General features: G+C 40.0%; 3 protein-coding genes across 3 annotated transcripts; 2 read left to right on the forward strand and 1 right to left on the reverse strand.

Annotated features, from left to right (window-relative positions):
- Positions 1-797: 797 nt before the first annotated feature.
- vopp1b (VOPP1 WW domain binding protein b) lies at positions 798-6732 on the forward strand. Its single transcript, XM_020930725.2, has 5 exons — positions 798-1066; positions 1474-1532; positions 2438-2515; positions 3823-3956; positions 4848-6732. The coding sequence occupies exons 1-5, from the start codon at positions 803-805 to the stop codon at positions 4997-4999; spliced, it is 687 nt and encodes a 228-aa protein (XP_020786384.1). The 5' UTR covers positions 798-802; the 3' UTR covers positions 5000-6732.
- Positions 6733-7461: 729 nt separating this feature from the next.
- Positions 7462-12893, reverse strand: lancl2 (LanC lantibiotic synthetase component C-like 2 (bacterial)). Its single transcript, XM_055151051.1, has 10 exons — positions 11810-12893; positions 11435-11633; positions 10816-10933; positions 10537-10744; positions 10284-10431; positions 9866-10012; positions 9575-9757; positions 9226-9402; positions 9068-9140; positions 7462-8877 (listed from the first exon to the last, which is right to left on the reverse strand). Exons 2-10 carry the CDS (start codon positions 11591-11593, stop codon positions 8801-8803), a joined length of 1290 nt encoding a protein of 429 aa, XP_055007026.1. The 5' UTR covers positions 11594-11633; positions 11810-12893; the 3' UTR covers positions 7462-8800.
- On the forward strand, positions 12689-19581 carry mtpap (mitochondrial poly(A) polymerase). Its single transcript, XM_055150820.1, has 9 exons — positions 12689-12833; positions 13302-13465; positions 14360-14590; positions 15701-15925; positions 16543-16754; positions 17187-17413; positions 17510-17602; positions 17664-17737; positions 18248-19581. The coding sequence occupies exons 1-9, from the start codon at positions 12689-12691 to the stop codon at positions 18536-18538; spliced, it is 1662 nt and encodes a 553-aa protein (XP_055006795.1). The 3' UTR covers positions 18539-19581.
- The last annotated feature ends 5804 nt before the right edge of the window (positions 19582-25385 follow it).

Consider the following 25385-nt stretch of genomic DNA (forward strand, 5'->3'; position numbering starts at 1 on the left):
GACAAACAAGTTTAATCTGTCTTTATATAAATACGTTGCTTCATTGTACTTTCTGCATAAATAGTTGTTTTTGCTGCTTGAACACTCGTGCAGGTGTAGTTTGTACAGTTTGGGTCAGATACACAGAGATACAAAATAGTATTGTGAGCTTTTGTCACGCCCCCTCGACTAATTGATCGACAGGACTTTAGCCGATCAAGAATTTCTGTAGTTGTCTAACCAACTCGATTTCAGCATTGAAAGACTGGTGTAAGGGCTCATTCTTATTGATTGAATTTAAGATTGATAATAGGTCAAAAGTGCTACTAAAATATTTTTTTGCTTGTGTGTTTACTAAACTACCACCACTATGGATAATACTTTACAGAATACAATGCCTATCCATGTCTTATGCTTAATTTAAAGACGCAAGTAACTTTTCTAGTTGGACACCAGTAAGTTTTTGATGAGGAAACATTATCACATAGATCAGAAAATGGCGTAATATATGCCCTTTAAGTCACGCTTTATTAAGGCTGTAAATATAACGTGTTGCCAAAAAATAAATAAATAATTTAACATTTAAATAAACCCATTTCCAAAGGCTTCATCAGGATAAAGTATTTTACTATAAATTTTCCGTTTGGATATGAACTTCCCTGACACAATATAATCTAATCCGATAATTTAAAAAAAACAAAATCATAAAATAATCTAATTATAGGCCTACGTAACGGTTGCCATCCATGCCCACGTATCCAGCATCTCCTTGTTTGATTTACTGGGGCGGAACTGTGCGTAATGCGTCTCACGTCACCGCCTGATGCAGCTTTGTCTCCGCTCCTTCAGGAACCGAACAGGCCCCGTGTCTCCTCCGCCGCCTCACCGCGACCCTGCTGTCTCTGCGCACGGATGGAGGGCCGAGAGGAGCCCGCTGATGCTCGGGCCAAATGACCGCCTCTACCCCCTCCACGTAGCAGCTAATCGGAGCGTCTTCCCCCCGTCGTCTCGGTGTTCTTGTCTTGACCCAAACATGCCGAGCGCACTGGTTCCGCCACTGGCCCTCGTTTTCGGGCTGTTGCTGGAGGTGAGTGGATCTTTTTGTTTTAGGGTGGATTTGTAATTTTATTTTGTCAATGTCATGGAAAATTACTAGTTTTAACAAGATTATAACACGTTGTAGCCTGGATTTAACATATAACAACAGTAAGAGATGTTGCATCCATCCTTCCATACGTGCCATCTCTTCTCTAGTGTTGTTAAGACGCAGGTTGACAATCTTTCTGGGTCACAGGGCCAGTAGGACATCTAGGTATTTTTATTTTTTTCTAAATGATACATTTAGAAAACATTCTTATAAAAAAAAATTACACTTTGCATAACCCTAACAGTAGCTCTTTTCAGCCCACTTCCTCAAAGCACACATGTGTTTACAGTTTTGGTCTTTGTTCATCTCTGTGGTCATATAGCCTAAGAAATTATGCTTGGTTGCAGGTGACTGAAGCTAAGAAGTACTGTTGGTACGTTGAAGGAGGATACCCCATCTACTTTATGTGAGTAGATTGCTTTTCTAACAGTAGATCATAACCATCAATCATAATTTAATTTGATTTCATCTAGTTAAACGTAATCTAAACAGACATTTAATATTTCCTGACATATTTTAACCAGTGCAATTCAACACAAATGTAGTTGAAAATTTGACTCTAATCTGAACTCCACCCTAAACCACATGCTTTTTGCCTTTTAGAGGATTGACTGTAGACATCTGAAAAATATGTGTGCTGATCATTCACGATTAGAAAAGACTGAATATCAAAAAAATGTATTTACTGCACAGTCCTACTACCTGGTGTATTGTGTTTGCTTGTATTTCGCAGAGTACATTTACTTGCTTATCTTGGGAAAACTAACACTCAAGAACATTCTCAAGTGTGTAATAACCTTAAACTCATGGTCATATACTGATATAATGTGGTTCCTTTGTCTCATTGTGTCCTTTCCATCGGTTTTAGAATGCTGAAAACCATTTGATTGTTGCCAAACTATTTACTGGTCGTAGTCATCCCAGAAAATCTCATAATGTTTGAACATTTCTTGGTACAAAGTTGTTCTGTAGTTACTTTAGAGATTAATAACCTCTACATAATGCACTTAGATCAGTTTTGCCTTATAGTATTTTTGTTTAAAGGAAATAAAATACTATTTTCAGTCTCTGCAATGGTATCAGTTGGCATCAGGTATTGACAGATACTTTAATTCGTAGAATTGAAATCAGTATTGAAAAAGCTGGATCCCTGCATCCCGAGCTAAAACCAATGAAATGGTAGAACCAGCATGCATCAGTAAACATAGGTGGTCTCCTAGTTACCTGTCTTCACATTCACACAAACTGTACAGTCTGCAATAGGCTATATTTAACCAAAATGCAAACTCACGCTTATGTTGTGATTTGCAGATGCCGCTCGTATGAGGACTGCTGTGGCACACGCTGCTGTGTGCGGGCTCTGTCCATTCAGAGGCTCTGGTACTTCTGGTGAGTCTTCACTTCTAACAAATATAGGCCTAGTAATAGAGATTTGTAAGGTTCTGGTACATAGTGGTAGAAATTAAGTTATTACATTATTTTTGTTCCTGCATACATTTCGTCAAGACTTTTTAGCGATTGGTGCATTTATGGATAGACTCATTGTATGGATATACATCATTATGGCGTATATGGATATAAATAAGTATAATTTGCCTTTGTGACATTATGATTTCAAGATTGAGGTAGAGGGTAGGTCAGAATTCCAAGGTGGAATTTGCTGCTTAGCTGTCAGATTGCATTTTTTTTTACATGTAAATCTGGTTTAGGGTTAATAGTTCCATAATAACTGAGCCTATCCACTTGAAACAATCTTCTTTGTCAGCATAAAGAAAAAAAAAAGCAAAATTATTTGTTTACAATTGCAGTAGTACCCACATTATTCAACCCAAAAATGTGATTGTTGTCAGTTGAAAGGACCAAAGTTTCAAAGGTAGATTATGTAACTTTTCTGATAGAGGGCCCATCAAATTCTTTTCTCCGTGGAGATGTTATTGCGTTGACTGGAAATTTAACAGTATGGTATTAATCTTTTCTCTTGTCATGGAGTCCAAACCAGACCAAGTTACTGGTCAAATCTGTGGAGAGGCAATAGGCATTTTTGAGCTGTAAAACCACCTGTAAATGAATAAATATAGCTGTTTCATGACATATTGTGCAACATTTCAGACAAAGGAATGACATATCCATAGAAACAAGCAGGCAATGGACCCCCAAATGAAAAGTTACATAGTGCCCCTTCAAGAATAATATGACAAGATTCTGTCAATCTATGACAAATACTATATCTGTCTTGGATCTGGAAAACAGCATAGTGGAGATAGAATATTTTCGATGAGGACTTAATTGCGTTTCTCTGTCTCCAGATGCTCAGGTTCACCAGGCATAGACATTACATTAGTGAGTATGTGTGTGAGTGGGTATTTATCACATTGTGGGGACTAAAATCTGGACACTTGCGTCATGGGGGCCTGTCTCCCTTGTAATCCTTTATTATTAGATCAACAACATTATATAAAGTTAAGATATGGGTTAAAATAGGTTAAGGTTAGGGTTTAGATTAAGGTTAGGCAAGTAGTGACTTTAAGGTCAGGATCAGTCTCCAGGAAATTAATGTCAAAGTAATGTCCCCTTAAGACATAGAAATCCAACCTGTGTTTGTGTGCATCTATGTGTTTTTGTGTGTGTGTGTGTGCGCGTTTGTGTGCGCGTTTGTGTGTGCGTCTGTGTGTGCTTTTGTGTGCGTGTGTGCTCAGGCTGCTGCTGATGATGGCCGTGCTGTTCTGCTGTGGAGCTGGCTTCTTCATTCGCAGGAGGATGTACCCATCTCCTCTGAGGGACGAACCCGCCTTCAACGTGTCCTTCACCAGACACCCTGTCAACTCTCCAGGTACCCCAGGCTTGTGTGTGCACTACATGAGGAGATTAATGTATCAAATGCACATGTGTGTTCTGAAAGTAAGTCATTATAATCAGTAAATCTAAGGAGCTATAAAAAGTCATTTACTGACTTCACTTTCCCCCATGAACCCAAAACATGTACTTTCCAGGTAGTGCTAACCAGAGGTAGCAGTACCATTAGGCAAAAGTAGATGGCTCCCTAGGGCCCCCAAACCTGGGGGGGCCCTCAAACAATTGCCCTCAGTGCCACTAATCGCTGAGGCCTCAGAGCAATTTGATTTTCTCTCAATATGACATTAAATGAGAGTAATGTACTTTTAAACAATAATCATAAGAAAAAAAATCATATGTAATGGATGTAAATTTAATTGTATTAGCAAAAAAAAAAAAACTACTTTCAGTTCTGGTTATCTAGTAGGCTACCTGACTAATAAGACAAGTTTCCAATCCACCATAATTCAAATAAATAGAGATGTGCATGTATCAAGACGAAGGGGGAAAAACAGACAATAAATATATTTTTAAAAAACAAAAACAAAAAAAACTTACATTATAGTAAGGGCCTCAAACTCAAGTTCACCTAGGGCCCCCAAATTGCTAATTCCAGCCCTGGTCCTGACCAAGCCTAGCTCAAGATCTGGCGACTGGTCTCTGAACGCTCACTGCTTCTGACAGGCTGCCCCAGCGATACTGAAGGACAATTTCCCTACAGGGACAATAAAGTGTTTAACAACAACAGGAAAAGCAGATTTCTGTCTTTAGCTGTTGGCCTACGGTTACATAGGATACATCTGTTTTTATTGGGGATTGCAACTCATTGTTTTGAGCCCTGTCTGTATTATTATGTTATGATGTTTGAGTGATGTCCTCTTGTCCACAGTGTCCCAGCAGCCAGGCCCTGTCCATGCCTACAGGGTGAACGGAGTGCCCGAACCTGTGGTGTACCCAGCCTCCTACCCCCCACCACCGTCCTACTGCAACCACCCCCCACCCTCCTATGAACAAATATTCCAAAACAGCAACAAGACGTAACTCCGAGCACAGACTTTTGGACTGAGGGACTGAAGGAACCCTCTCTTAGATGAACTGGAGTTTGTTTCAATGGTTCTGCAGCACCAAACACACAGCATGACACGGCAATGATTTAAAGTAAAGTAAAGTAAAATTTCTATGACAGCTGAGGGTGGACCTAGAAAATTTATTTAACTTTTAATGGTTAGATTTGCGCCTCTAGTGTCCTATTAAAAAATAATAGATAACAAAATGATGTGATCCACAACAGTATGCAGGTAAGGTTAAAGCTAGAGCACATGTCACACCTTTTTTACTGTTACAAGAGCTTGATTATGATGGGCCATTAAGATCATTACAGTAGGACTTACAGTAGGGCTAGTGTCAGTAACTGAGTAGCGATTCTGAAATGTGGTTGTTTGACCATACTTAAAGCCAAAGGAAAATTGATCTTTAAAAAGCATGGTTCTACAGGATCTACTCAAGATGTCCTAATGACACTTTCACATTCTTTGTATAAACTTTCAACCTAAAACTACAAATTTCCAACACACATATATTTACAAAAGACACAGGGTACAGTACGTGAGTGGCAGAAAAATCCAAAGCACACTGGCAGAAATAATTTTAACATGTAGGCTATATTTCTCTGCCTTTTTTACTTCTCTTTATGAAAAGGCAGGTTTTGGTCATTTCAAAGTAAAATGTATGTACAATTTCAGTTTGGAGTAAGTGACTTCACTGTAGTAGCTTGTAACTGTTCCTGCAAATAGTCTATTAAAGGTGCTGTACCTTAATTTTTACTTAAAACATGAAAAAGAGAACTAGTTCATTTTAAATGGTTTGCAGAGATTCAAAGTTATTCCAGACTTTTTTAAATTCAGGGCATTCTAATTATTCACCACGATGAGTTTATAAATGCTTTTCACAATTTTCAGAGACGACAGCAGAGTTTTGCCATCACTAAGCTAATAACATCTAGCATGCTACAGCACATTTCCTGATTATTGGACAATAAACTGCTTTATAATTGGATGCAAACAGTACATGGCAGGCTTATTTTGACCTCATGAGCTGCTTATAGAATATCTGTAGTGGGGCAAGACATATTTTGCTCAGAAACATGGAAAAAAATCAGGTACAGGGCCTTTAATGATTTAAACTTTTTGAATTATAAAAATTTAAGATAGCTGGATTTCAATTTTATACTTACTGACTTTGAAACTATTGTCCATCTTTGCATCTCAAATTTATCCTGTACATGGATGTATATTTGTTGGTTCCTTCTGGGCAGAGCCACACCTCCTTCCTTTTCAACAAGTGCTTCTGTGTGTTTTTAAAGTCCATACACTTTCTGCTGATCTGTTCTACATGTAAACTTCTTTGAGGGGTGGGAATAGTTCGGCACCTTCAGAAACGGTATTTCTGCAAATACCAAAACCTAAAGTTTCAAGAAGAGTGAAGGAGGACTCAACATAGAGGACCATGCCACCAAAAAGGAATGACACTTTGCCAAATACTTTGTCCAGGCACAAGTCTGTAGTTTTTCCCATTGCAGATTGGTGGACTTCTTGTAGCTTGTGGAGTTGCTGGTTAGCAGGGCTCATGTTTGCATGTTGTATTCTTTGTGCAGACAATGGACAAATGTGATGGACTTGTTTGAGCACAAATGGAGGTGCGTATTTGAGGTGGCACTACTTCAGGTGGCTGTGCCAGGCCTTTGAACAAATCAAATAAAAACATTGCGTCTCACACCTTTAAAGAAGCGCAGTCTTTTCTGGTCTAAATGTCCCTTGATGTAATCAGCTAAATGTGCCTTGCAGTGGGTGAAAGTGTTCAGTCTTCTGACTGATTAGTGTCATGGAGGTCATAATGGTTTTTATGCGCCTGTGTCTTTTTTTCAAACCTTTTTATGTTAATGACGTAAGAGAATTATACCAGCTCCATTAACCATTTGTTACCAAACCTTGTGAAAGCCTGATCTTGTCAGAACTCAGAAGCTTAACAGGGCTGGGCTTGGTTAATATTTGCTGGGAATACCAGGTGGGACACCTGTGGCAAAAATGTTTGTGTCCTTTGGCAATACATTTCAACCATAGTGCCTAGTATGAAAGTAATGTGTGCATGGTTTAAGGGGCCGATAACCAATTGGCAACCTCACTTGTGTCAGTCTGCCCCAGCGCAGCTGTGGCTACAATAGTGCAACCATAGAGTGAATGAATAATGCATTGCACATCAAAAAAGTGCTATATAAGTCCAATACACTTTTATCAACAGATTTATTTGCTAATTTCAAGGTTAATTTTCAACATTAACAAACCAGTAATAGTTGTCATTACATAACCTAACAAAACTACTCAAATTAAATCCATCTAAAATCCTGTCACACGAGAATGTGATAAATGCAATTATTAGTTTAGTATACTTATCATTAACAATAAAATACTTTCTGTTGAAAAAAAGAAAAAACTGAGAGGCTCTGCTTAGGAACACCAGTTTATTAGTTGGCACTTTGAGAACTGTTAAAGGTACTTAGAATGTGAAATAGAAACAAGCACATACTTATTCTTGGGCTGCATGGACACAGAAGCATAGTTACAGGGCTGGCCAATCAGACGCATGCACTCACATTCAGGAGGTCTGTGCATTCACGGGCTGTCGGCACCACACAACACACAGCTACATAACAGACAGGACACTGCAGAGGGAGGTACAACACACATGTACAGTCCTCTTACTGTTTACTCCAACAGAAACGTGTCATGAGGTCAAAAAGAAAGAGATTGGAATCATTAGGATGCTAAACAAACATGTCATATAAATATGGTCACTAAAAGTGAAGGATATTCTAATATTTTAATCTTCTGTTCCTTATCCCTTTATTCAGTTTGGCAGTTTTAATCTCAGAGACCCTTCTAACCAGCCAGACATAGAGATTGGAGTAGGTAATGGGGAAAAAATGTCCAGGCACAATGGCTAAGGGGTAAGCATTCTTTCCCCCTGCAGGCTGGTTCAACTCCTAGGTCTGTAAAGAGTTTGCATATTCCCCCAGTGTCCTCTAGGCTCTTTACCTCTGGAGATGGGTCCCCATGCACTGAATTGCAGTTTCTTGCTGCTCCTGACATGTACAGAAACAAACATGCACCTGTACCTTTAATAGTAGTATGCATGGAACAGTAGTTTGCACCTAGAATTTAGGGAGATGGAACCAGCATCCTTCCACTTGTGGGCGAAATCTTTACCCTAAACCACTGTCATCCTAAAACGAGATATTCAGTGAAAGAAATATAAGAACTCCAAACAAACTTCAGCAATCACAACTAGAATATTGCATACTGATAACCTGAGGAGCCAGCCCTACTTTCTTAGCTGACCAGACTAAATATTTAATGGCCTACATGAAAAAAAAAAAAAAGAATTATGTCCAGAACCCCCTTTTACAAACAATTGTTTGTATTAATATTTTTGAGTCAAAGTTCTATGCATTAACAGGCACATGGAGAATAATGCATTTAGAGTCAATTAAAATGGTGGTGAAGCCAAGCTGAACAGGCAAAGCATCCTTTGTGCCCTGTGCATGCTATTGGACATGTCGTGTTCAAACAGGTGTTTCATGATGAGAGGAGCAGAGCTGAAAAAGACACCAGTTACACAGAGCATGCACAGCCAGGGTCTCTGGCCTCAGTGCTGCCAGCACAGACAACACACAATACAGTCCACGCTGCTCCACAGTCCTCCAGGTACAACACAACAGGGGCTCCTGGCTCCTGAGGGCCCTCTTCTCTATCAAGTGCCCTTCCTCTGTGAGGGCCCAAGTCAGTATCAGAGCTCAAAGGCCGGGAAACAAGATGCTTCAGGGTTTGCCATCTCAGACAGGTAGTGGATGGTCCCAGCCATTCCTGAAACCACAGACTTCAATTAAGTGTTGTTAATGTGGCCTCAGATCTGTTTTTGTGTATTATATATTTTATTTATTTAGCTTTTTTAATCTTGAGATTTGAGGTAAGCCGGCTCATACACGCACGGTTAAGGATTGATTTATTCTATCTATAAGATACACTCCAATACAGTGTTCAGAGTTCTGTGTACCTTCAAACAGAGAGTAGGGTCTGTCTGGGATCCGGCAGCCATGGGTGCCATAGTCCAAACACCACTCTGCAAACTGCACACACAGACACATACATGAGCTTCTTCCCATACTCAGGACACTCAGTACACTGTCACTGAACAGTGGTGGTCAGGCTGACCTTACAGGCCCGGTACAGGTACTTCTGCTCCTGAGTGACTTTATACATGGAGAGGAAGGCGTAGCCATTGCCTGCAGTGCCGTGACAGATGCTGTAGCCTTTCCGAAGCAGGCCGCGCTGCCAGATGACCTCAGCACAGTCTGAGGCCTCCTTCAGGTACTTCTCCTCTTTAAACACCTGTATGTGAGTGACAAACCACATGGTAATAATTCTGTTAGTAATGCTGTAGCAAAGATAATCAGATATATCAAACATAACATTCCCATGCAGCGTGTTGTCCTAAGAGTCATGAGTGACAGCTCTACAGTAGCAGTGCACATGCCTGCACACAGGGGGCAGAGCAGCTTACCTTGTGGGCCATCAGGAGCATATGGATGACCCCAGGCGCCCCATGGCACCAGTGTACCAGACGATCTGTCTCATTGCTCAGGGACGATGGGAAGTTGCCTGAGCGAAACTTCTTGTGGCGGACGTAATCGATGCTGGGCCGTACCAGCTCTGCCAACATGTCAGGGTGGACTTTGGCGCTGGGCTGTGGCACATACACACAGTCATCTGTATTAGTCCTGTAGTATGGGCTCACTCTTTATTTGCAGAAGGCTACACTGTACATAGCGAAGAGGGAAGGACATATGCTCACCTGTAGGAGCATGTAGTAGATGCCAGCCAGGCCGTGAGCTGCTCCCACATACTGCTTCTTGTGCCATTCGTACAGCAGGGGGCAGCGTTCAGACTTTTTCTGCTCTGCTGACAAGCTCTTTCCAGACTCCACAATGCATGTCACCACCTGTAAACCGAAATACAACTACTGAGCAATGCTGTAACACTACTTCAACAAAAAGAATGCAACCATCCTCAAATTTGCATTGACTGCTTTTCATCATGAAAGTAGAACACTAAACATATTCAAACAGAGCCTCATAAGATCATACCATGACAGTCACTCCAATCAGTTGCAGAAGTACAAAGTGTTAAAAAACAACTGCTGCCCAACTATATTGACCATAATATTGTATCTGAAAAATCTTGTCTGCTGAAATGCTGTATGCTCCTGTCACCTGTGAGAGTGTGGCCTCATCAACAGCCTCAGCTCCAATCTCTTTGCAGACATAGAGCAGAGCAAAGAGGTATCCGGAGCGCCCATAGAGGATCTCATCAGGCATATCCCCATCAGGGCCCAACACAGAGGCCTGCAGCTGCAGCAGACTGTACACACAAACACCAGCACATTTACACATGTGGGTGCACTGGATCATATCAGAAACATACAAAAAGGTAACATGAGGTACAGCTGTCCTCACAGGGACTCACCGGGACAGACAGTCTTTGCTCTCAGTAGTGTTGCCCAGTTTGTGGTGCACCACAGCGCCAACTGCCAGGGGCCCGGCATCTCCGCACAGGAAGGTCACTCTGCGCCCATTAAGGATCCTCATACTCCTTTTCACATAGTCAAGTGCCCTCTGCAAGTGAGATGCCTCTCCTGACACCCTGTGCAGCTGCAGGTACAATAGGGCAATACCTACACATATGACAAAGCATGAGCCATTCCACCAATAATGGACCAAATTAACAGCTGACATCAGGTGGCACCTGTCCATCCAGTGTAGGCTGAGAAATCATGAGGGTCTGCAGTCTTCAGACCCTCCTCCATCTGCTGCAGAAGGTCCTTAATCTTACTCTGCACTCTCCTCTGGAAGGATGCACTTATCTAAACATACAAAACAGAGGCACATGTTAGAGGGAAACTATACCAAACCCTTGCCATGCATACTGAACATGTAATGCTATTTCTGGAGATAAAGAAGGAAAGGCGTGTTTAAAGTAATAATTAAACAATGAGCACAGTCTGGATGTGGATAACAAGTTACCGTGTAAAAAAAAAAAACAAAAAAAAAAAAACATAACTGGTTCAAACTGTCCGAGATTCGGGGTTGGCTGACTGGGGTAATCGTACAAATCCATAAACTCCAGTATGTTCTGCTTGTGTTTGTCTTGTCACTGAGACATATTTCATTTAATTTATGCATTCCTACAGCTGTATTTAGTGACTCAAGAAGCATTTAACATTATGTAAGGTGCCAAAGCACAAACTGGTACAGATTAAACACGGCCTGTCAAAACAGATGCTTTGGAGCGCTTATGTCTAGCTAAAGTTAGCTTAGCAGAATGTTTATCATAAAATATAGACAGTGGATCGCATTACAGTCACCTTGCCATCGTCGATGGGCTCCCGGGGGTCCGCGTCTGCCTCCACAGGAGAGCTGGCCGTGCCTGGGTCCCAGTTTGGGTATGGATTTGGGAAAGAGCGCTCCTCCATCTCTGCGTCTGAGGACAGCAGCTTCAGGCGCTTGGACATGTTCTCTCCCATCACAACGGCGGCTGCGGGGGGACAAAACACCTCCCGCACTCTGGAGGAGAACCGCAGATTATAAAACATCCAAAAACATGGCATTTATTATTATTTAAAGACAAAACACATTAAGTCAGTAAAAGAACCAATAGCCTTATGGCAAAATAGATGCCTAGAGGTTAGTCTACAGGTGGACTCAGGATCAGAAAACATATACAGAAACAGAAATCTTACCTTGTATTGGCTGAATTACCGAAAGGGTGAAGCGAGCTGTGGTAAGAGCAGTGCGGGGCTCTGGACGGCAGCAGGCAGCGGGGGGCCGTGCGCTCTGCGGCTGTGGCAGACACAGAGCCCGCAGTGCTCCGGTGATGAGTGCCGATGTCCCCCCAGTCAAAGCTGGCATCGGTGCGTCTGGTGACCGCTCATCGTTTTCATCCTTTTTACCAGAACTCAATGACTTTCCCAAGATGCTCGGCAGCGCCGACAGCTCCCCACCCCGGCCACCTCCTCACAGCAGACCGGTCCAGTCGCGCTGACAGATGGTACTGGTGCGCCTGCACTCAGGCACAGCACAGCCCCCTTCACGGTGCACTTTCAACAATCAACCTCATACACTGGAGGATAGGGAGGGGATTACAACACAGTCATTTATCACCGAATTGCTTTGGAACAGTTCAAAGTCTTAACTTGAATCAGAAATGAATATTTTATTGAAATGGACATTTGTAAAAAATGAAATCGACATTCGTTGCCAGAAAGAGAGCTAATAAGAGTGAGAGGAGGCGACAGGACCGAGGTGAGAGGAGGAGAAGAAAGGGGTCAGAGCGGGCCAGTGACAATAGATCTATCCAGGGTTAGTGATAGAGGAGGGTATTGTCAGTTGAGGATAGTAGAGGATAGGACACTGCTGGGGTGCGGGGGAGGTGTGAGTGGATGGGAGTGTGTTATTATTTTTATTTTTATTTTTTTACTGGTAAACGATGACTCTCATTTTTGCATCATGAGCTCCGTGTGTTTCAGCAGTGTGTAATAATCTGTCGCGCCAGGGCGGGGCAGTAAAGGGCTACGAAGACGTTTTGGCGCATGCGTCCTCCCGTTTATGTCACAACAACAATGGCGACGTCCATTGCAATGCGCTGGTTCAATGTGAGGGAAAGAAAATGTCATGCCAAATGTCTCCAGAAGCTTGAAGCGTTGTTCTCTACCCGAGCTGGTGTAGACGTAACACGGGCCGAGGGCTCACCGAAGGACGAGGGAGGTGGGTAAAGCGCTGGTCCCGGTTTATGTTGCAGTGTATGTAAGATGGTGATTCAATGTTCAGTCCAATAAAAGTCTGACAGACGACCATGCAGGCAAAGAATACCCTACACTGAATATGTGGATACCATTTGGTTTGGACCTTTTGTGTTTTATTGACAAAAACGCCGATCCAATCTAATGTATTTTGGAACCTGCTTCAGAAATCAATATGTATTATATTATTAGAAAACTTACCAAATTGTTATAGGGAAGTAATTATATTGTTATAGAAGGCATAATTTCACACATTTCCACTTCAAATCAGAACTATAGAATTCCCATTGTATTACACACAGTTTCCAAAAGGAAGTGTTTAAATCATCCATATCTTCCGTGAATGGACCAATTTTTATCTGAACTCTTCTGACAAATTACCACCAATATGTGTACTTAAAAATGAACAACATATTGTTTCATTCTTAGTGAAAAAGAAGAACACACCAAAGGCATTGCACGTCCTTCAAGCAGAGCGTCGAGCAGAGGCAGAGGTCGGTCCTGATCAGCTGTCTCCCCAAAACTCACCACAATAAGTTCCTCAACTACCTGTCCAGACACGGACATGTCAACAAATGCTTCTTCTATGAAAGCTTTGTAAGTAAAGCATTATCTGACTGTCATGGAGGAATATTAACAGTAATACTGAATGACAACAGTATGGAAGTGGTCATGAGTGTTAAAAATGTCAAATTACAAAGATTTCACAAGTAATCACAAACAGTAAAGTGTTACTCACTCATCTACTAGTGTATCAATACAACATCTTTATTGCATAATTTCCTTTGTCGAAATCTGAATAAGAAAGAAATCAGATTTTCAACATTGCCATCATGGATTCCAGTGGCTCAAGTGGTTCAAGCACTTGAAGGTCAGAGGTTCATACTGTCATTGTGTCCTTAGGCAAGACATTTTACCTAGTCTGTAGTGTCTGCACAAGTAAGCTTTCACCAGTCTAATCCAAGGAAGTTCTGACTGTAATAGAGGCTTACCACCCCCAATTGTAGAACGTCATTATGATGTATTATGTCCAAGGACACTTATTATGTCCAAGAAGTACTATATATTAGGACCTGCTTTAGTCTTAGTATTAAATTTAAATTACTATGTCCTATGTTATTAGAAAAAATAAGATGAGGATCTAACTGCTGCTATACAACATAATATGTAACTGTTTACATGAAATTTTAATAATCTGACAACTCCAGAAATCAGATAATGGTCAGACTTGGTGTAAATATAGGCAATGTTTGGATTCCAGTGGCTAAAGTTGACCAAGCACTTGTCCACCAACCTGAAGGAGCCGCATACTGTTATTGTGTCTTTAGGTAAGACACTAATCTTACCCTGTGTGTTGTGTGGGCATGAGTGACTGGTGATGATCAGACTGACTGCAGCTGTGACTACAGTAGTAGTAGTAGTAGTAGTAGTAGTTGGAGTCATAGTCGTAGTTGTAGTGAAAATTAACACTTTGGATGTTTTATTTTCCAGGGCACCTATGCTGTGGTGGAGTTTTCAGATAACGACGGGGTGCAATCTCTTCTTGACAGTGCAACTATCCCCAGCATCAGTCATGAATCTGTAGTGCCTTTGAGGTCCAGACTACTGTCCTTACGAAGCATCAACACTGTGAACACAGACATAAAGAACATTCCCCAGTGTCAGCCCCAGAGAACTGTGTCCATCAACGAGCTCATCCAGCAGCTGTCCTCTTGCGACAATGTAAGTGAAGATGATCGGTGGTGTTAATTTTTAGGGGTCTGTAGTTTAAGTTTGTGATGGAGGGTAGATAAGATACAATTCACTTCTTATACAAAAAGGTGAATTGGCTGATGCTATGCCTCTTTAAGTAAGAATGAATGCTACGCTATTATCTGATTTATGCTATAATGTTGTTTAAAAAAACATACAGAGAGTTGCGTTTTGTTTCACATGTTTAACATACACCCCATATATTTAGACTGAGTTCTTCTCTCTAAGAGAAAACACTCTGTTTTACCTTATGGTGTTATGTGGTAATGCAAGAAATGCTTCACTGTGTTTTTAAACTCCATACACCTTCACTAGAATCATTTGGATCATTTCTGCTCTAGAATTGCAGATCACTACTGAACTCAACGGTAGCTGTTAATTTGATAACTACTGCATCATGACATTACAAAGTGGAACCAAGCAGACTAATAATAAAGGGTTACTCAAACATGCGAATGAAACAAAACACAACTCCATGTATGTTTTTGGTAAAGTAAAAACATTCTAACATGGCTTAAAATTCACAAGAGTAAAGTTTGCTAAATTAATTAAAATGAATTCTGGAATTCTGAAATAGGTGAGTTTAAAGGTATATTGTAGAACATTCCAGACAAAGAAATAACATCTCTGTGTTATGTAGTGGATTCTTCACCAGAAAATTACATACTGCACCTTTAACACTATTATTATGCTATTGTTATTCCATCTATTTTGGCAGACATTGCAATTAGGCCTGTCGTGATAACACATTTTGACATGCGATATATATTGTTTAAGATAACATGGACGATAAAGGATAGTATTGAAACTATGCCACTAGCACCAGAAGCCTTAAGGATTATTTAAAAAAACAATTTTAATTGTATAATACTGTAAAAATAAATAATAAACTGCATTAAATAAATAGAAGAAATTAAACACAGTAATTATTTGAATGTAATTACAGGCCCAAATGCAATCAGACATAGCTTTAAAACAGTTGAGTTAGTAGCCACTAGTGCTAATTCTCAACTCCCATGTAACTCATCTTTGCTGCCCTCCATGTCTTTATTGTGAAAAGTTTGCTCTTTGTTGACCCAGCTGGAGCAGCAGATCATGTCCCTGACAGAAGCCCACTCACTGACGGAGGAGAACAGTCGTCTGCGTTTCCTGGTCTGCTCTCTGCTCAATGACATCTCTGCTGCCTATTTCCCAGAGAGCTCCATTAGGCCCTTTGGATCCTCTGTCAACGGCTTTGGGAAGCTGGGCTGTGACCTCGATATGTTTTTGGACCTAGATGCCATTAGTGCAGGCAGCTCAAATATGGTAATTGTTTTAGACTATTAGTATTCTCAGTGTTTTCACAGATAGTATTTGGCTTTCAAAATTCCACCAGGACTGGAACTAGACCAGAACTACACTTAAGATAGCACCAGGACTGAACCAGGACACCTGGACTGAACTTGTACTTAACCATCATTATTTGCTATGTCAAGGGTGGGCGTTTTTTCCCCCAATTCCAATCCAGGCATGTGCCACGTAGGGCCAGACAAACACGATCGTTGCTGTAGCAAAAGCTCATAAGCAAATTTCTGTCAGGTATAAGCTGCTGTAATCTATTATAATGAATAATCATTAGCAAAAACTTGCTGCGGGGCTGGCCAAGAACCAGGTGGGTGAAAAAATCTCCCTGAAATTCCCAAAATCTGTAGGATTAAACCAGTAGTTAACCATGGACCAAATCAGGACAAAACAAAGACTATACCTGGTCTGGACATAAGATTTAAATCAAATCTAATCTGGTATTAAACCAGGTCTAATTCAGGTTTAAGATAGGCCTAAACCAGAACATAAGTAGGCCAGTAGGTGTAAGGCAATTTAGCATGATATTTTTCCTTTATTGATACCAGAATGGCTTGAGTGTACTTTGTTTATGTTCACAGCCCCAGTCTGGCATGTACGTGGAGTACCACATGAAGAGGGCCACTTCGGAGCGAGCGGTAACTCAAAGCGTGCTGTCAGTCATTGCAGAGTGCTTAGAACAGTTTGGTCCAGGCTGTGTGGGGGTGCAGAAGATCCTAAATGCTCGCTGTCCTCTGGTCCGCTTCACCCACCAGCCCTCAGGCTTTCAGTGTGACCTCACCGCCAACAACAGGTCTATACTCATTTGACATATATTACTACAGTTCTGTAACATAGAGACTCCTTTTTCTTGTACAATAAAAAACATAGTATGTAATGGGTGCAAACTGGCTGTAATTAGCCTTCATTTTGACATTTGTTTTTTATCATTTATTTTTAGATTTCACTGAATGATTGCCAGGGTTTCAGTCCTGAAATACTCCGCTGAATGCTTAATGTGATAAGATTTCGATTTTAATTTTATCTCTCGTATTTCTTGTAATTTTTTAATGTTCCCATCAAAAATAGTTCTCAATATGTCACAGTAAAATGCAAATGCAGATAGAGCTAGCTGCTTTTGCCATATACTCCTCATGGGCACAAAAAACAACAAGAAGGAAGCAAGGAACTCCAGCCTTAAAGCAGAGGTTACAAAAAATGCTGAGTTTGATGCTTTTTCTGTCAGGGTGGCCATGCGGAGCACTGAGATGCTGTACCTGCTCGGAGAGCTGGACCCTCGGGTGCGGGCTCTGGTCTTCACTGTACGCTGTTGGGCTCGAGCTAATGGTGTCACCAGCTCCATCCCCGGAGCCTGGATCACCAACTTTTCCCTGACCCTCATGGTGGTCTTCTTCCTCCAGAGGAGAAACCCCCCCATTCTCCCCACACTCGACCGCCTTAAAGAGCTTGCAGGTAAGCCTATGTACTCTGAAGCAGTGTAGATCCAAATATCATAAGAGAATAGATCCTGTGTCTAAGTTAATCCAATTAAAATGCTGTTCCTTTCAGAGCCCTCAGAGAAGTGTATCATAGATGGAAATGACTGCACGTTCACCAGTGACTTCGACAAGATTCAGCTGGAGCCCAATACAGAGTCATTAGGTGGGACTGAGCCAAAACATTTAGCCCTAATACTATTACTAACTACCCTTTTCTGCTTCAGATCAACTGCTGAGTGACTTCTTTGAGTTTTACAGCACGTTTCTCTTCAACAGAATGTCTATCAACATCAGAAAGGTATTAAAACCTACTTTCTTTACTGTAATTTCTGACAGGATCTTTGTTACAATATCAAACTGCTTCCTGTAGAGGGCACTGTAACACCTGAACCACCTCAGTAAACGTCACAATAAATCAAACCTAAAGTGCATAGTTAAAAGAGGGCTGTAGTAGTTGAAGTCTTGACCACTCTGTTGCAGTGACTGTTGTGCAGAGAATAATGCAGTGAGGGCTTAAATTAAATGTGTGTAAAAGCTGTAAGGAAACCAAGGAACTATTTTGATAAAAATTTTAATCTTATGTAAAACACAAGTTAACTTAAGAGAATTATGTTCACCAGGCTTAAAGAAGTAGATTTTCTGTAGTCAAAGATGTAAAAAAAAGTAATTCTAATATTATTCACTCACATTTAGTTAGATAGTGTTTCACATAACTTTTCCAGCCCAAACCATCCAAACCGCAGAACCAATAGTCCTGCGATAGCTTGTGAAGTCCTAATCACACACTCTCTTATCTCTTATCTGACAGGGTAAAGAGGAGCACAAGCCGGAGCTGGGGCCCCTGTACATCCAGAACCCCTTTGAGACTTCCTTGAATGTTAGTAAGAACGTCAACACGGCTCAGCTGGAGCGTTTCGTGTCCCTGTGTCAGGAGAGCGCGTGGATGATGCAGAGCGGAGGAACCCTCACCACACTGCTCCAGCCCTCTCAGATCTCTGCCGTCAAGCGCAGGAAGAAGAGAAAAGTTGAACCTGCCAGTGAGAGGATAAAAGGGCTTCTAGAATCTCTAAGGACCAAAAATAATGTGCAGAAGAAATGAAGTTATGGACAAGTCATTTTAGTTTTTTTTTTTTTTTTTTTTTTTCTAAGGAAATGATATGTACTGTACCAACAACTGTAATGGTCCAGATTACTCCACAAATTCACACACTCTAATAGGCTTGTTTGAGATGAGGGGATGCAGTTAATCTACAACTGTATTACATTGTATTTTGTGAAGTATTCATGGGTTTCAAGCATCTTTAAAACCAAGGCATGTTGCCATGGCAATAAACCTCATATATCATATTTTTGAAAGGTACTCAAAATATCAGTACCGACTTCTTGACAATACGTTTATCAAGATGGATATTGATACTTTTAAACAACATAAATTCATTAGAAATTGCAAAACTATACACTTATTTATCCACTGACAACTGCATGAAAGGTGGATCTGCTGTGTTTAAAATGGGACTAATTCTGAAGATCTGAAGATTCTGATTGGAAGGCCATTGTGAACATGAAACTCCAGTGCATTATGCAAAATCAAAATATTGATTTGGTAAACTTTTAACACTGGTTTTAAGGGTTATCCATGTACCAGAACACCATATATAATCTAACAATGACAAATCATCACATGTGTTTTATATGACATCACTACAGTACTGGGATGTATTTGGACCACTCCATTGGAGTAAATAATAGATTCAACATTTGGGGACCTTTTTTTGTGTATTTCTCATTCATTATAATCTAAACAATAGCATCTGAAAGCATGAACTCATCATGTTTACAGCCTGAAAACAGTCCATACTGCATATGATTCTCTGTTATTCCCTCTAAACAATCTGTTAAACAAAATGTATGACATTGCGAACAGTGTTATAATACTGAAATTTTGAACTTTCATCTCAAATTTGAGTTGAATATAGGAATAGACTCGATACTTTTTACTGAATATGATACCAGAAGAACCAGAAGAATTCCGTGAATTCCAACTGTGTCCCCAGAGATGAAGATGGAAAAAAATCATATATTTATTTTACCAATAACAATTGTAATGCTGATTTATTCTTAATTACAAAAAACATTAAGCACGATGGTCAAGTTGTTTATGTTATAATTTGTTGTTTTAATTTTCAAGATGATTATACAGTCAGAAAGGAGTATGAGCCTCACACGACATCCATGTCAAAAATACTGTCTGTTTAAACCTAAAAGGACTTTCTCTGATCTGAATCGCCAGCACCTGCAGCCAATCATGAAGCAGTGCTAGTGCAACCTCTGCAGCTCATTGAGTGAATTGTGGAGGTTCTGAGCTTTCACATGAGGCATATTGTGTCCGTATACTGAGAAAATCTTGTATATATCCTTTATCTGTAGGTTAAGGCACTGGCAACACAGGTTCAACTGTGATTGTTATATCTTTTGTTATATCTAGAGTTCAGGCTACATACAGTTCCTTTAATTAGATTTTTAAAAATTGATACCTGATACCTTCTAAAGTGAGTTTCTATAGTTTATATACTAGTTTTAGTATATTTTAGTATCTGATTTTTTATTTTTGACAACCTTAATCATGAATCAAGTACTGCATTTAGAGAAAGATATTTTGTACTTTCAGCACCTCCTCCAGGCATGAAGTGTTGCTTGAAATGACCCCTGTGCATTCTGTCTGAAGTCCCTCCCTGTAGGAGCCTGGCCGTGCTCTGGACCTCTATCACTGTTCTCATGCTCTTATCAGCTGGAATGCAATGGCCCTGGCGCGTTTCCCACAGTGGAGCAAAAGGGTGTGTCCACTTCCACGAATAAGAGTTAGCGCACTTTCAGTTAAGATTAGGTCAACACCAGTACAAAGCTTCTAAGTGCTATGCTCTGGTTATGTTTACATTAGCAGTTCAGTTGTTCATCCCTGGGGGTCATCCACGCACACCCAGTGACTGCCTATAGGAAGGTCAGAGAGGTGCTACTGCAAAGTTATGTCCAAGTTAAACCTCTATAAATCCTACTGTTGAGAAATCCAGGTTTTGAAAAGAGCGCCTGACAAAACAATGAAGGGGGTCTATACTGTGTCATTTTCTGATCTATGTTATAATGTTTCCTTATCACAAACATGTGGAATTTTGTTTTGTTTCATTCACACATAACACACAAACTCTGAGTTCGTCTCTCAAACAGAAAACACTCTGCTTCCACCTTGTGATGTAATGTGCTAATACAGGACATGCTCCACTGTGTTTTTAAACTCCATACACCTTCATTAGAATCATTTGGATGATTTCAGCCCTGTAATTGCAATCTTTACTGAACTAAAGGCAGCTGTTAACTTGGAAACTATCACTACATGACATCACAAGGTTGAACTAGCATTTTGAGCTTTGTAGACGTAGACAGACTTGTAATAATGCGATGTGTGAATGAAACAAAACACAACTCAATGTTTTTAAGGATGACATAACATTGTATAAATCTTATGTTGTGTAGGATGGGTAAAATGGGTTTATAATTGATGTTATTTTGTTTCTAATACTAATTGATACTAAATTGTTTATATTCAATTGGACAAGTACTGATACTGAAAACAAATTTGGACCTTTCCTGAGTAGTTTTAGAAGAGTCTTGCTTTATATAAGTATTAATTTAACCCCCGCATTTTTTTTTATAGTATCGAAATTTCTCTTACTATCACTATTTAAGGTGCTGTACCTGATTTTTACAGAACTAGTTAATTTTAAATGGTTTACAGTGGTCCAGTTATTCCTCACTCTCAGAGACCAGAGAGTTTTCCTGAATTTGAATATCATCAAGAACACTAATACAAAACCACTTCTCAATATATTTGCTGGAAAAGTGGAAAGTCCCTGTGAAAAGTAGAAAAGCTTAAATCTGGGGTACTATTTTACTTGCAAACTTTTTACCACCTGCTTGGCCCAGATGTAAAGACAAATTCTGCCTCCGTGCTGTGAAGTCATCATTTCCATTTAACCATGGCTCAGTAAAAGAAGTGAGACAGGGATTTAGCAATATTGTGTGGTGTTGCAATATCAAAGTTAAAGTCATTTTTCCAAAGACTCATTTTTTTCCCCTGAGAATCATTTTTCCGAGTATTGTCAGCTATTTAAAAGGGTTTATATTATGCTAATTTCTGGTCTATGTGATCACACGCATACAGTACCTGGAGTTGTGTTTTATTTCATTCACACATGTTTAACACACAAACCCTGCATTTTTAGGTTTAGAGTTCTTCTCTCAAACAGAAAACACTCTGCTCCACCTTGTGATGTCTTGTGGTAATACAGGAAGTGCTCCACTGTGCTTTTAAACTCCATACACCTTCACTAGAACCATTTGGATGATTTCAGCCCTGGAATTGCCAATCTCTACTGGACTAAAAAGGAAGCTGTTAACCTGAAAGAACCACTTCATGACATCACAAGGTGGAACAAAGCACTTTGAGCTTCTGAGATGTAGACAGACTAACATTAAACGATTACTAAAACATGTGAATGAAACAAACAACAAAAAGCACAACTTCAGGTATGTTTTTGATTAGGTAACAACATTATAAAATGACTTAAAGCTCACAAGAATCCATTTTGTGTCATTTCATACCTTTAAAGATGCAGTATGTGACTTTGCCAGCTGCTTGTCTCCATGAGATATTATTGCTTTCCCTCAAATGTTCCACATTAAGGCATTAGACTTATTTTCATCTGCAGGCTATCTCCATGGAGACAAGCAGGTGACCAGAATTTCTGTATTGTTGTCAGGACCCCATAAACCAGGGGTCACCAATTTTTTTTCTTTGGGGCCACATTATTGCTTCTGTTTGTGGTGGGGGCTGGGGTTGGGTCGGCTGAATAACAGAACTGTATAACCCTGATGATGCAGATTATATTCTTTAAAAACTGCCACACTTTTTTTTACGTATCAGACAAACTGCATGGTCCTTACACTGAACAAAAAAATAATCGGTCGTCCACTGTTCTTTGAAAACTCAGCACTTTCTGTCAACTTTTCGTACTTTAACACTCGATATTTTGCTGTCCTTAACTGCACTACAGAACTCTGCACATGCGTTGGCTGTCACTGTTTGATCTCGAGCTTGTCAGGTGACGAAAATTAGGCAGCAAATATAAATACTTCAAATAAATATAATTTTTTAATTGAAAAAATCAACAAAATACAAGATGCAGACGTGTTATTATTTACCAAAAAGTAATTTAAATAAAAGTCATTACAAATTTTGAGGATTGCCTCATTGGGCCAATAAAATGGTGGGGGCAGAGGGACTGAGAGAGCCGGTCAAAGGGGCATGGAGGGCTAGAGTCAGCCTGCGGGCCTTAGTTTGATGACCCCTGCCCTAACAATACGGGTTATACTGTAATGGTAATGGTGAACTGTGTAACTTTTCTAGTGGAGGGTCTGTAACCTGCTTGTTTCTATGGAAATGTCAGCACTGGCCTGCCTGGAATGTTCCACAGTATCACATTAAACAGCTCTACCTTACATTTATTCAATTACAGTGGTTTTATAGCTCAAATACGAAGAAACACAGGCATTCTGACTGTGAGCGGGGTCACCTCTCCACAGATCTGACCTGTAACTTGATCTGGTTTGGTCTCCATGAAGACAGAAAGGTTTAACTATACTGTGAAACATTCCAGACAAAGCAATAACATCTCCATGGAGAAAAGCATTTGATGGACCCACTTCCAGAAAAGTTACACAATACATCTTTAATGTATCATGAGATTTGACTATTGTTGCACCCAAACCAGTCTGCTCTATAAATATTGTGCAGAGGTATGGTTAGCCAAACTGCTGAACAAACACATACATTTAGATTTAAAGTGCATATGACAGGTTACACTGCCCATTTCACATAGTTAACATAATTACTTTTTTTTTTTAACAGATTTTTATTTTTTTTTTTTTTTTTTTTTTTTTTTTTTTTAAGTTTTATTTCAACTTCCTGGTTGGACACTGGCAGCTGACATCACATAACAGAAGTCATTACATAACTATTACCTACCAAACACAATGTAAAAAAGGGCCACATTAATCTGATTTAAAAGTATGATAAATAAGTTCCTATTATGACAAATTGACTCTTGTGAACTGTGAGCCATGTTGTAATGCTGTTACCTCCTCAAAAACATACCTGGAGTTGTGTTTTGTTTCATTCACACATGTTTGAAGAAATCTTAATTATTATTGTCTACATCTCCAAAGCTCAAAATGCTCTGTTCCACCTTATGATGTCACGAAGAGGTAGTTTTAAGGTTAACAGCTTCCTTTTGGCTTTTGTTCAGTGGCAATTCCAATTCCTGTATTACCACATGACATCACAAGGTGGAACAGAGTGTTTTTTTTCTGAGAGAAGAACTTTAAAGAGACTAAATATGCAAGATTGTGTTTTAAACATGTGAATGAAACAAAACACAACACCAGGTTTGTTTTTGATGAGGAAACAACATTTTAACATACCTCAGAAAATAGTGTAATATGGCCTGTTTAACCATAGGTACTACCCCATCAATAATAATAATCATAATAATCAGAAAAACATGAAAACCTGCCACTTTCAGCCAGTTGATGCAGTCCCTTCTTGGTCTTGGTGGAGCCACAGTGGTGCACAGTCACACTTGTTTGATTGGAATAGTTAGGCTGGTTTCCTGTTGGACAGACTGGAATGCAGTTCTGTGTTCACCTTACTCTGAAGCAGCAGGGTTCAGGGCTGCACCACACATTCTCCCTCTCTCTCTCTAACCACTGGATTCTCGGACATTCTTAAAATAATCCTAATTACAGCCCTGCTCTGGAGGTACGCTGCAAAGGCCATACGGAGGCAGACACTAGCTAGACAGAGGACTCGAGGAGCTGAGGAGAACTGCACAGGTCCACCTTAAAAAATCTACTGGCCCATATGTTGTCATAAAAACATAACTGGTGGTAGTGGGTGTGTCCATATTGTGTTCTATGTTTTCATCAGCATGCATATTTCACCAGTTTGAGTTGTGCAGTTGTTTTTAAAGGTCCTACATTACCCAAAATGGACTCTTGTGAGCTTTAAGTCATGTTATAAAGTAGTTGCCTCATCAAAACTATACCTTGAGTTGTGTTTTGTTTCATCACATATATTTGAGTAACCCTGTCTACATTTCGAAATCTCAAAATGATCTGTGCCACCTGTGATGTCATGAGGTGGTAGTTTTCTAGTTAACAGCTCCTTTCACTAGAGATGTGCAATTCAAGGGCTGAAATTATTCAAATGAGTCTATTGAAGGTGTATGTTTTGAGTTTAAAAATACAGTGGTGAGCTGTCTCCTCTGTATTACCACATGACATCACAAGGTGGAACTGAGAACGTATCTTAAATATTCAGGGTTTGTATGTTAATGGAGCCATATTACTGTAGACTATTTTCTGATCTATGTGATAATGTTTTTTCCTTATAAAAACATACCAGTGGTGTTTTTTTTGTTTCATTCACACATGTTTAACACACCCCGCATATTTAGGGCAAGTTCTTCTCTCAAACATAAAAGGAAGCTTCATGACATCGCCAGGTGGAACAGAACATTTTGAGCTCTGGAGATGAAGACAGGATAAAACAATAAAGGGTTATTCAAACATGTGTGAATGAAACAACACAACTCCAGGTCTGTTTCTGATGAGGAAACAAACATTACAATGCAGAGAATAGTCTAATATGGGCCCTTTAAGAAAAAGGACAGTCATAGGTGGGTAGTACTCAGTTACATTTACTCGAGTAACTTTTTAAAGAAATTTTACTTTTCAGACTAGTTTTTTGATACCACACTCCTACTTGAGTAATATTTAGTTTGAAGTAACAGTACTCTTGAGTAATAGTGTTGGCTACTCTTCCCACTGTGACT

This window comes from Boleophthalmus pectinirostris, unplaced genomic scaffold (assembly GCF_026225935.1).
Source record: "Boleophthalmus pectinirostris isolate CB_2022bp ecotype Guang Dong unplaced genomic scaffold, ASM2622593v1 HiC_scaffold_15, whole genome shotgun sequence".
NCBI lineage: Eukaryota > Metazoa > Chordata > Actinopteri > Gobiiformes > Gobiidae > Boleophthalmus > Boleophthalmus pectinirostris.

Excerpts from the sequence above, each read along its gene's own strand:
- lancl2 (XM_055151051.1), bottom strand. The coding sequence starts at position 11,593 with ATGGGAGAGAACATGTCCAAGCGCCTGAAGCTGCTGTCCTCAGACGCA. Across the intron at positions 10,745-10,815 it reads AGCCTACACTGGATGGACAG|GTATTGCCCTATTGTACCTG; the intron begins GTGCCACCTGAT and ends TCATATGTGTAG. Across the intron at positions 9,403-9,574 it reads TGCTCCTGATGGCCCACAAG|GTGTTTAAAGAGGAGAAGTA; the intron begins GTAAGCTGCTCT and ends ACTCACATACAG.
- mtpap (XM_055150820.1), top strand. The coding sequence starts at position 12,689 with ATGGCGACGTCCATTGCAATGCGCTGGTTCAATGTGAGGGAAAGAAAA. Across the intron at positions 14,591-15,700 it reads AGCTGTCCTCTTGCGACAAT|CTGGAGCAGCAGATCATGTC; the intron begins GTAAGTGAAGAT and ends TTGTTGACCCAG. Across the intron at positions 15,926-16,542 it reads GTGCAGGCAGCTCAAATATG|CCCCAGTCTGGCATGTACGT; the intron begins GTAATTGTTTTA and ends TTATGTTCACAG.
- vopp1b (XM_020930725.2), top strand. The coding sequence starts at position 803 with ATGCAGCTTTGTCTCCGCTCCTTCAGGAACCGAACAGGCCCCGTGTCT. Across the intron at positions 1,067-1,473 it reads TTTTCGGGCTGTTGCTGGAG|GTGACTGAAGCTAAGAAGTA; the intron begins GTGAGTGGATCT and ends GCTTGGTTGCAG. Across the intron at positions 1,533-2,437 it reads GGATACCCCATCTACTTTAT|ATGCCGCTCGTATGAGGACT; the intron begins GTGAGTAGATTG and ends TGTGATTTGCAG.